The 11,637-nt window shown below is 44.1% G+C and overlaps 2 protein-coding genes across 6 annotated transcripts in view; one reads left to right on the top strand and one right to left on the bottom strand.

Moving 5' to 3' along the window:
• Nucleotides 1-2,757: 2,757 nt before the first annotated feature.
• Nucleotides 2,758-6,011, bottom strand: RWDD2A (RWD domain containing 2A). 2 transcript variants are annotated; one of them, XM_025444678.3, is made up of 3 exons: nucleotides 5,868-6,011; nucleotides 4,672-5,012; nucleotides 2,758-3,669 (listed from the first exon to the last, which is right to left on the bottom strand). In XM_025444678.3, exons 2-3 carry the CDS (start codon nucleotides 4,870-4,872, stop codon nucleotides 2,992-2,994), a joined length of 879 nt encoding a protein of 292 aa, XP_025300463.1. In that variant the 5' UTR covers nucleotides 4,873-5,012; nucleotides 5,868-6,011; the 3' UTR covers nucleotides 2,758-2,991. The 2 variants fall into 2 exon arrangements, with proteins under 2 accessions (XP_025300463.1, XP_025300464.1); XM_025444679.3 differs by lacking the exon at nucleotides 5,868-6,011 and having other exon boundaries at nucleotides 4,672-5,064.
• PGM3 (phosphoglucomutase 3) overlaps nucleotides 5,974-11,637 on the top strand; it is a 26,114-nt gene continuing 20,450 nt past the window's right edge. Inside the window, exons 1-4 of one of the 4 annotated variants that reach the window (XM_025444666.3) lie at nucleotides 5,974-6,110; nucleotides 6,767-6,846; nucleotides 7,670-7,875; nucleotides 10,549-10,733. In XM_025444666.3, the coding sequence (XP_025300451.1) occupies nucleotides 7,672-7,875; nucleotides 10,549-10,733 (389 nt within the window). In that variant the 5' untranslated portion in view covers nucleotides 5,974-6,110; nucleotides 6,767-6,846; nucleotides 7,670-7,671. The remainder of the gene's footprint in view (nucleotides 6,111-6,766; nucleotides 6,847-7,669; nucleotides 7,876-10,548; nucleotides 10,734-11,637) is intronic. The other 3 variants (XM_025444670.3, XM_025444667.3, XM_049092304.1) reach the window with 3 other exon arrangements.

The raw sequence follows: 11,637 nt of genomic DNA, 5'->3' as shown, positions 1-11,637 counted from the left end.
TCTGGGTTGATTCAAATGCTAGCTTTAATTGGGCTCAGAAAAAGGCTGCTCCAAGCTGGCCCAGGCTGCAGTGAAAGTAGTTCTACTATGTAGCACTTATGAGGGAGACACAATGGGTGAAATTTTGAGGCAAATCAGGATTCTGTGTGAAACAAACATTTTTGAGCAAACCATGTCATCTTCAGAAAATACCTATTCTTTCAATTTACTACTGGCCTATATAAGATAAAAGCAAATGAAAGAAAATTGTCCTGTTCAAAAGAGTTCTGTGAAGACCTCAGATAGGCTCCCTCAGGCCTTTGCAAGTTCTCTGAAGGGATGGTTGGCATGTAAAAGTCATAGATGGAAGTTCAAATTCACCAGCAACATACTTAATATAGGGATGTTTTAGAGGTCCTTGTATTATGTCCATCAGCTACTTGGACCCACTCCTTAGTCCATGACGCAACTAGCCTCAACCTTCAGCCTGACACATAATAGACCAGTAAGGTATGAGAAGCACAGAACATACTTGAAGAAAGGCTTATTTAATTCCGTAAGTTTTAAAAAGACAATATTTATAAAGAACATTCTTTCCGAATAACCATTTAAAAAATAGGATGTGTACAATATCCTGATTCTTAAATGTCAAGCAATTCAGACTTCTGACTTTTAAGAAAAAAAGGGCTGATGTCACGTAGCTGAAAAGAAGTGTTGAACAACTGAATATTCAGGTCAGAAATAAATGGTCATTAATGAGGGTGGCACTATGGATTTAAGCAGCAAGAGCTCGAAACCATCTCTCCAGAAGGCTGCCAGAGGGTGACTTGATTCTGATCACTTCTCCCAAACCATACAGAGAAAGGGGCAGCTCCTCAGAGTAAGTGTTGGATGTGTGTGGGGCTGGGTGCTGGTTGCTAGGGGAGGAAGGTGGTCCATGCTCCTACCAGGCTGGCCGAAGAAAACTAGCAGTCTACTATACATACAAAGCTGAGCTTTGAATTATCATATATGTCTATTTTTTTTAGACCTATATTCCCATAGTTAATGTCTATTATTAGTGTTTCTGATAGGAAAAAAAGTATTGCTGCATGGTAATAACAAGCATGTAAAAATAAATTCTAAAAAATTACCACCAGAAATAGCCCCATAAGCAGTAAAGAGTTCATAAGTTATTCCTTTCATTTATTTAATTATGCAAATAATTTTTATCCCTATTATAGTTAAGCTTCTTTATCTTTCCATCACTAATTCTGCTAATTTAATCATAGGAAAAAAACCCTCAATGAGAGGTTTAGGCACATATTAGGTGGATAGCACCTAATATGGGAAAAAAAAAATAAGAGTCACATCTATTTGGGCCTAAAAACTTGTGAATGCTAGCTACTGATGGTCTTGGGGAGATTATGCAGGATACTGACTCCTATACTGTATTTTTCCAGTCATGACAAAGATTGAGAAATGAGTCTTTGGCAATTTAAATCCTATTTCTTCCCTTTGCATATATAGGTTAAGGTAAAGTATAAGGCCCTTGCTTGGGTCCCAGCCACATCTATGGCTAGGATTAAAACATGAATGGGCATGTTGGATCATCTGGCAGGGCCAGTCCATGATGAGAGCCTTGGTTTGAAAGCAACTCATTCTGATCTACTAGTGTGGGGCAGGGCAGAGTAGACCACATGCCAAGGCCGCAGGGTCAAGATAGTCAGCTTCGTGCAGGGTCTGCTGTTACATTATGTCCTTGCTCTAGCTCAAGGACATGTGTCTGTATCCTAGACAGAAAGAAACACCAGAATGTACTGTTTCACGAAAAATCCTGTCAGCTCCCCAGCACATGTGGTAATGTTTGGCATCTAAGAGAATGTATCACAACATAGGGAGTGAGGCATTCATTCCCCTCCAAGTTACATCAGTTTTGGCATCCTGAGGGGACCAGGGCATCAGTGGGGGGCCTGAGTCCAGTAGGAGAATGAAACACTCTCTGCGAAAAGGCAGTAGGGGCTAAAGAGCGACCACTGAAACCAGAGAAAGTTGCAGAGTCAGCTCAGGACATCTCCTAACACAGGCAAGACTAGTAGAAATTCCTGGGGTGAGTGGATCCTTGGCAATGAAAAGGAAAAGGTGTGGCAGGTGCTAGTTAAATAGGGGTCACTGTCATCAAAATAAACTCTGATTTTTGACAAAGGCTGTTGAAGCCAAGAATTTTCAGAGGAAATAGCAGTGACTTCTCAAAATGCAGAGGTTGATTCTCCCCCATGGTGATGGAGCAGAGCCATCCACAGTGGTCCTCAACACTCCTGCCCTACAAAGCAATGTGTCCTGGTACACAGGCAAAGGCTGACAGTCTGCACTACTTGTGGAACAGTTTGGAGGCAAGAAACCACATCTTCTTTGGGGAGAACTAAGAATACTGGTATCCTTATCCTTAGTATCTTTAATCAGCTGGTGAAACAGCCAGATGAACACATAGCATTACATGTCATCTTCATTACTCTTGAGATTTCATTGCTCTGATTCCTCTGCCATTACAGTTAGGATCTGGTTTTACTAAAAGAAAAAAAAAAACTATAAATAGGAGGTTTAAAGTAAGAAATGTAGTCAACATGTGGTTTTCTCACTTCAAATAGACTTCGAATTCATTCTCCAATAATGAAAAAAAGAAAATGTGGTGTGTCATCATGTGCTAATATCATCCAAGAGAGGAATGTTATTCATGAGTTCAGAGCTTAATATTAACTATGGATTTGGACTCCTCTTAAATCAAGTCAGCTCCACTGGTTAAATTGACTTTTTATTAGTGTACAATTAAATACTTTTCAGTTAACACAAGAACAGAGAGGTAACATCACAATTGCACTGTTATAAAGTTTAAAGGCCTTTGTGTTTCATCACCAGGTAAAAATTCTGGAGCTAGGTGTCTCACAGATGACGCTACCTAGCCACTGGCCCTTTTGTTTTGGTCTTATTGACAGAAATACTGACTTAGTGAAGCATCGGCCTCTTAATAGCTTCCTAAGAGTCTGAACTTTTACTTTCAATACCAAAAAGTATCTGGAAAACATGCTCACTTTTGTGTTTCTTTAGAAATTCTAAGAATTGGCCCAGATTCATGTGATAGTCATTCCTTAATCCATAGTCCCCATGGGCCTCAAGGAGTAGTTCTTCGAAAGAATCAAAAAGGCGCAGATCCTCTCCATTTCCTTCGGTTTCAACACTTTCAGCGTGCTTACAGGAAATGTGCTTCCAGTTGGGATACCTAATTGTGTGCCAGAATTCCTCACAGTGCTCTTTGAAGCCCTCCACACAGATTATGCCTGGCTTTCCTGTCATGCAAAATCCAGTCACATCTAACCTTTTCCCGACATCCAAAATCTTTTTTCTTAGGTCCTGTTGATATATATGGTGACTGTAGATCCACATTCGGAGGAATGTGTTCTTGACTGGCTTTGCTTGGGTAGATGGTTCGTAAACAAGCTTTCTGTTCAGGAAATAGGAGGCGCTATTGTCCTGTAACCACTGGATTGCTGCACATACACAGAGCTCACCTGGGTCGAAAGTCCCTATGTAGGAAGTGAGACCTTTGTTGAGAAGTAGCTGCTGCTGTCTGTCAAGCTCCGACGACCGTCCAAACAGCTGCAGTGCTGCATAGGGGTAGCTGTGAGGCATGGTTACTTGCAAATCAATTTTCACCTTAAAATGAAAATCAAATAGATTTAAGTAAGTACCATAAAATCACCTAAGCTACTTTATCAGTGACAACTACATGATTCTTAAATATAACAATCATTGCTACTATTAAGTGTCAGCTCTGGGCCAGAGACTATACTGAGAACATAACAGACATTACTCCCTCCACTTAGGCATTCATGACTTCCAGTATGTACTGAACACCCACCATGTGTCAGGGACCCCATGCTAGGATAAATAAGTGAAGAAGCCAGACATGATTTCTGCTCTTCATGAAGACTAGAGCTTAGTGAAGGAAACAGCTATTAAACTAATAGTTATACATCCAGGTACTTCATTTCAATGGTAAGAAGCACAGGGATCTGTTGAAATGTGTAACCAATGAGATAGAATTCAGTCTGGGCACCAGGAGATCTTCTGTGAGGGAATGATAGTGGAAGGATGAACAGGAAATCACCAAGAAGAGGGGTTCTCAAACGCCTAGTCCACTTGTTAACTCATGCTAATGTTGTGGAGACAATGGATCAGAAGAGGAAGGAAAATTCATTTTTAGTATTTAGATTTCCTGTCTGTATCTGCTTTGTGTTATGGTGCCACCAAAGGAACATTCATCCATTCCTACAGGTCAGTTTTGCTAAAGGCAATATTTAGATTTATAAAAATCATGATATATGTACAAGACAGTACATACTACAATAGTTGGAATGTTAAAACTGGTTAAGTGAAGAGAAAAATAACGGTAGTATGAGTCTCCAAGATGTTTTTAATACAACCATTAGACATATTTTGTTTAAAAAGATGTGCATATCTATGTAAAATTCAAGATATTTATTGAAGACAGTTTACAGGGCATCCCACAATTTTACATATTTCACTTTCAAACAAGTAAAGGATATACAGATCTAGAATAATCTCTATTTGCTTCCTGAACAGAAAGCTCACATTCCAAGTGTTTCCACTAAAAACTGGGCACCCAGCAGCGTGAAAACAACTCAGGGTACTTACCTTGGGCTCCTCAATCTGCAGGGTAATCACAAATTCGATTTTGGGTGGCAGCGCCTCCCTGGTGCCTTCCAAATATCTCTTTATATTCGTCAGGACATTGACATCTTCAAGTTTTACTTCTCCTTGGTTAGGAAACATAGAAAACAGCATTTCCATCTCTAGCAGCTGAAGCTGCAGGCATTCTTTCATAGAAGCAGACATGTTGCCTCGAAATCCACCTGCCAGGAAATCCGTAAGGGTCCGGGGGCCACTAGGTTTGTTAATTTCAGCGATGTCCAGAGAAATTTCCCGAAGGTCCCTTTCCGCGGAAGCCGTTTTGCAGGAACGCTACGCGCCGACAGCTAGGGGCACAAACCGGGACGTTTACACTCTTTCTTCGCTTTATCTCCCAACCCCCAAGTCTAAGATGCACAACATCCCTGCAAGATACCTCGTTAAAATCCCTCAGATTCGCAGTCCGCAGTCCCCACCTCCGCCCGCACCCCCGCTTCCCATCTAAATCCCGCAATCTGGACGTTCAACAGGTGCTCCAAATTATTCCGTGGTAGGTGGTTGGCAAACACCTGCAGATGCTCTGCAAGCCCGAATTCCGGGAAAGGCAAGGGGCCCAGCTTGCGGCTCCGACTCGGGGCCCGGGCGTGGGCGGGGTGCGCCCCGGGGCCAGGGAGGCCCGCAGTCCCGCGAGGCTGGTCCGAGGTCGGGAGGGCCCCGCCGCCTCCGCCAGGTGCCGTCCCTCGGCCCCAGCTCCAAGGACCCTTCCCGAGCGGGCCTCTAGGGCTTTCCCGGGAGCCTCATCAGTCCGGGACAGCGTCCTGAGAGCTCTGGGCGATTTGGGTCCACCTGGCCTCTGCCCCAGGGGCCCAGCCTGAGGGGGCGAGGGGGGGCTCACAGGTACATAAATGCTTAGTGCGAGCTGGTGCGGGGAGACGGGCTGGGGGCAGCGGCTCGAGAAGGCTCCCGGAGGCAACGTTTGGGGAGATCTTAGGACAGTATGCGGGAAAAGGCCACCTTGTCTGAGGCCCTTCGGCGTTGGTCCCCCCCATCCGGGACCACCAGGTGCCCTGGCTTCCCAGGAACGCAAGAGTGCCCCCTCCGAGACCCCGGTCTGGAGGCGGGGGCTGCGTCTTTGCAGGTCGCACTGCTCGGATGGCCCACGACCCTCGGCCCCAACCCTCGGGCCACCGCGGGGGCCTCACCCTTCCCGGTCTTTCAAGGGAAACAGCCCCAAGCCCTCCCAGAGCCTGGATCCGCAGTTCCGCAGGCGCGGGCTGCGCATGCTCCGCAAAGAGGCGAGGCGGAGCCAGCGGATCCTCCCCCGCCGCGATTGGCTCGGGGGCGTGGCGACGGGCCGGAAGTCACGCAGGGCCACGTCCGCGGGTTCTGAGGGCTTCAGTCGGGCAGGAGGCGCCGCCGCGGGGCCGCCGCTCCACGAGCTGGAGGTGAGGGGGATCTCCCGGCGCAGGGGAGGGAGCGGGGCCCCTAGGTTGGCGGGGAGGTGGGCCCCGCTCACCTGTCCGTGGCGGTTCGGCCTGCGGGCGGGCTGACCCACCGAGCCGTGTGAGGGTCTCGTACTGGGGGCCCCGGACCAGAGGCCAGGACTGGGGGCGGGGGAGGGGGCGGCGGCCTCAGGGTCGAGAGCCGGGAAGCGTGCGGCCTTCGGGGGCTGGAAGGAAAGCCGAACAAGCAAGCGGTTGGTAATTGAATGGAAAGAAGGTGGATGCTTTCAACTTTTTTTTAGAGTGGTCGCTGTTTGGACTTGTAAGGACTTTGAGTAAAAGCGTTCGTTCGCACGTTCGCTTTTATTGAACATAGTATATATATATATATTTTTTTTTTTTTCTTTTTTGGAACGTAGTTTTAAGACTGAAAACGCTTTGAAGGGTAGAAGCATTTTATCTTCTTAAAAAAAAAAAAAAAAAGATTTCCTGGATTTAACAGAACTGGTTTACGCCCTGAGGAATAATCATGATATGTTCCCGAACGGTCAGTTTTTAACAAAATGTGCGCACGCTTGTGAAAGAGATTTGATCACTTGGGGCCAAACTAAATTAGCTTGCAGATTACCAGCCTTTTTTTTTTTTTTTTTTTAATACAGCTGGACGAAAGCAAAAAAATTTTCACCATTTCCTTTAACTTTTGTTCATTGAAGCAACAAAGGACAGGGAAGAAAACAAGGTAGGACGGCTGCTCATCTCTGGGCTCGTTGGGAATGAGACTGACCCGAGAACTGAGTAGTACGTGCAGCTGAGGTTGGACAAAGGCCAAGTTCCACCTAAAATTGGAGTATCCCAGAGGAAGAAGTACTAGTGGTCTAGGGGCCAATTAGAGATAAAAAGAAGATGTTACCACTTTCAGAGCGTAGTTTAGAAGGGTGTCCTGATCCTTCCTTATGAAAATGGAAAAATCCACTGCAAGGTATATTAGGAGGTCTGGGCAGCCTTGGAGAGGAGGCTGTTGCCCTTTGCCTTTCCTTTGGGCTTAAGTCTCTGTGGTCTGGGAGGAATAACAAAAGAACTGACAGATTCCCCAGATACTTGGGATATGTAGTTCATTTGACAGTATTGCCCTTGGGCCCCAGTCTGTCACCAGCTACCAAAGTAAATGTAGGTTATTTAACTGAGACCTAGGCTTAGGTTTTTCCATTTGTAAAATGGGGCAATCTTTGTGTAGGAGTTAATGAATCTATGGGTGGAATCTTTCATTTTAGTTGAGAGTGGACCATTTTAAGTTCCACCTGGGTCCAGGAAGGAATATCCCCAGAGCCAGAATGAGAGACGATTTGGGGATAACCTGCTATTTGCCTTGGAGTGGAGGATACAAGTTGGGCAGGATCTTCCCAGTGACCACCACTGGGACTTTTTCTGCCGTTCTTTTCTTTCTCAAACGTTCTTTGTGGGGGTTCAGAGCGAGGCAGATCTGTTAGTTTAGGGTGGCAGTTTTTGAAGCAAATGGTCCTCGAAGGATTTCTTATGATTAAAAGTATTCCTTAATTTTGTAGACATGGATTTAGATGCTATTACAAAATACTCAGCGTTACATGCCAAGCCCGATGGACTCGTTCTTCAGTATGGGACTGCTGGCTTTCGAACAAAAGCAGAACATCTTGATCATGTCATGTTTCGCATGGGATTATTAGCTGTCCTGAGATCAAAACAGACAAAATCTACAATAGGAGTCATGGTAACAGCATCACATAATCCCGAGGTAATGCTTTTAGTGCTCTGATAAAGCAAATCTTTATTTACGGGAACACATCTTAGCGTCTGAACAGTTTGACCTGAAGTACAAATTTGGATTCTAGGAATGTGCCTACTCATTATGTGCCTTTGGATTTGTTTTTTTGTTTTTTTAAAGATTTATTTATTTATTCATTCAGAGAGAGCGAAGAGAGAGGCAGAGGGAGAAGCAGGCTCCCCGTAGGAAGCCTGATGTGGGATTCCATCCCGGGTCTCCAGGATCACACCCTGGGCTGCAGGCGGCGCTAAACCGCTGCGCCACCGGGGCTGCCCAAGTGCCTTTGGATTTGAAATGGCTTTTTCTTAAAGATTTATGAGAGAGGGATCCCTGGGTGGCGCAGCGGTTTAGCGCCTGCCTTTGGCCCAGGGCGCGATCCTGGAGACCCGGGATCGAATCCCACGTCGGGCTCCCGGTGCATGGAGCCTGCTTCTCCCTCTGCCTGTGTCTCTGCCTCTCTCTCTCTCTCTCTCTCTCTGTATGACTATCATAAATAAATAAAAGTTAAAAAAAAAAAAAGATTTATGAGAGAGAGAACGAGAACGTGAGGAGAGGGGCAGCAGGAGAGAGAATCCTAAGCAGACTCCCCATTGAGTGCAGAGCCTGACCCTGGATTGGATCCCACAACCCTGAGGCCACGCACAACACACAACCCGAGCTGAAATCAAGAGTCAGATGCTTAACTGACTGAGCTACCCAGGCACCCTGAAGTGGCTTTTTCTTGATGAATGATCATTTAGCTCATGACTTTAAAGGGTGTGGAGAGAATGAAAATGAGAGTCATTTCTTGGACTAAGTCCATATTAGAGAAATAACAGAATGTCCTTCCAAGTTGTATTGAGACAGTATCAATAACAAAAATGTTACTTGTGTTAATTTAGTAGAGATTGGAGGCAAGGTTGGGGATGGGGCAAACATTTGAAAAGGTTTAGTGGATTTTGAAAATTTTTAGACTGGTTTTCTATAGTTTCTTATTCTGAATGAACAGCCAAACAGGTGGTTCCACGTATATTAAAGTAAGCTTCGAGCAGGTTATTGATGAGGATTGATGGTTCTAGTGTTATGACTATTACATTTTTTAAAGATTTATTTATTTATCTTAGAGATTGCGAGTGTGCGAACCTGGGAGAGGCAGAAAGGGAGAGAAAAATCTCAGTCAGACTCTTGACTGAGCACACAGCCCAATGTGGGGCTCAATCCCATGACCCTGAGATCTTGACCTGAGCCAAAACCAAGAGTTGGACACTCAACTGAATAAGCCATTCAGTCACCTCCATTTTGTTTTTTAATCAAAATATTCCTTTTGACACAGTTTAGCTGTTTTGTTTTGTACTGTCTATATAGTTCACCGATGTGTGGTTTGAGTAATATGCCTCTGTTTGGTTACAAGAGCATGAGATTTTTGTCATTGTAGCTAAATCAGTAGCAAATTAAAGCTATGTAGATCTGTGAAGGAGTATAACCTTCCTCTACTCCCTGACCCCAACACACAAAAGGACATTATTCGTTCAACTTGTAAATGTGGATCATTATAAAATGTGTGTCTGAATGTCTGAATCACCACAGTTGATTATCTTGTGGTCTGAAGCCTAAATTTATTGCTAGTTCTAGAAGTACTTCTTAAAACAATACTGAGCTATTTCCTTCAGTTGACATTCACTCTGAATTACATTTTTATTTCTTCCCCCTTTTCCCTCCCCCCTTTATTTCATTTGAGCAGAATGGAATTGGGAATCAATTTTCAGCTTCTGTCACTGACTGGTTGATATATTGGCCAGTGTGTTCTTAAAGAGTCCAGAGTTGGAATGCCTGGGTGGCTTAGCAGTTGAGCGTCTGCCTTTGGCTCAGGGCATGATCCCGGAGTCCCAGGATCCCGTCTCACATCAGGCTTCCTGCATGGAACCTGCTTCTTCCTCTGCTTATGTCTCTGTCTCTCTCTGTGTCTCTCATGAATAAGTAAATAAAATCTTTAAAAAAAAAAAAAAAAAAAAGAGTCCAGAGTCATAGTGAGGAGGATATCTTGGTGTCCTTCTGCTCCATTTGCGTCCTGGTCATGTAATGCCCTGGTCATGTAATTGATGGTGAATGCACAGATGATAGCCTTTTTAAAAAACTAGTGTAAGCATAGTGGCTGGTGGGTTTAAGAGTAATATAGACTTGATGTTTTATTTATTTTTTGTTATTTATTTATTTAAAGATTTTATTTATTCATGAGATACAAAGAGACAGGCACAGGCAGAGGGAGAAGCGGGCTCCACATGGGGAGCCTGATGTGGGACTCAATCCCTGGAATCACACCCGGAGCAGAAGGCAGATGCGCAACCACTGAGCCACCCAGGTGTCCCAACTTGATGTTTTAATACCAGCACTGACACTAGCTGTATGAATATAAGCAGATTACTTTCTCTAAATCTCTGTTTTTTTTTCAAAGTAAGAGTGGAATAAAAATAGGATTATTAGTAAGATTGATGTTTGTGGTGAGGATTTATATAAAACAGTCCATTCCCTGGGATTCCATACGGTCACACGTGAAGCCACTCAGCCATGAATGTCTTTTTTAGGGGAAAACAGCTAAGAGTTTACTTCTTCAACTCACCCTTCGTGAATATGCACAGATGGCTTATTGTTTGCTTTTCTTTTAAGGAAGACAATGGGGTAAAATTGGTTGATCCTTTGGGTGAAATGTTGGCACCCTCCTGGGAGGAACATGCTACCTGTTTGGCAAATGCTGAGGAACAAGATATGCCAAGAGTTTTGATGGACATCAGTGTGAAAGCAGCCGTGAATCTGCAACAAGATGCCTTCGTAGTGATTGGTAGAGATACCAGGTGACCATCGAACTTATTGGTGAAAGGAGCTTTGGGAACTTGACCTAAATGATTGCATCAGTTTTAGTACCCATAATAAACTGAAAGAATTAAGTGGAACTGCCCTAAGAGGCTCCTCCACCTACCTGGCCTTTTTATTTTTAGTAGGATGTAGGAGCTAAGTCACTCCTACATCTTGGGTTTTGGGGTCCGAGCCCCAACTCTAATACTATATGATTGGATCGCTTACTTAACCTTTGGAGCTTCCATATGCCCATCTATAAAATGTTGATGATAAAGCTTTTGTGAAAATTACATGAAATAATGTATGCAAAATACCTGACCTGAGAGAAGTACTTAACATATGTCTCCCAACCCTTTACTTCTGTAAGTTAATTGTTTTCTCTTAGAGAATAAGAATACCTGATTGTAATTCAGTATTTATAGAGATTTGCCTAATAATCTGCATTATTGTCGGTTCATTTTTTGGTATCATTTGCACATGTTGGATTTCACTGGAAAACATTAACAATGTATATTATTTCTACATACAATAGTCCCCTCCCCCTGCTTATATGCAGGGGATACATTCCAAGACCCCAGTAGACCTCAAACCATGGGTAGTACTGAACTCTTTATACCATATTTTTCTCTCTACATACATAATTATGATAAAGATGAATTCTTTTAAGCTTTTATTTTTATTTATTTTTAAAGATTTTATTTATTTATTCATGAGAGACACAGAGAGAGGCAGAAACACAGGCAGAGGGAGAAGCAGGCTCCATGCAGGGAGCCCAACATGGGACTCGATCCCAGGTCTCCAGGATCAGGCCCTGGGCTCAAGGCAGCGCTAAACCGCTGAGCCACCCGGGCTGCCCTAAGCTTTTATTTATTAGTGCATGTGTGCACATGTCGGGGGGAG

Source organism: Canis lupus, chromosome 12, assembly GCF_003254725.2.
Source record: "Canis lupus dingo isolate Sandy chromosome 12, ASM325472v2, whole genome shotgun sequence".
NCBI lineage: Eukaryota > Metazoa > Chordata > Mammalia > Carnivora > Canidae > Canis > Canis lupus.
Note: the sequence above shows the minus strand (reverse complement) of the source record. Positions and strands in the feature narration are given on the sequence as shown.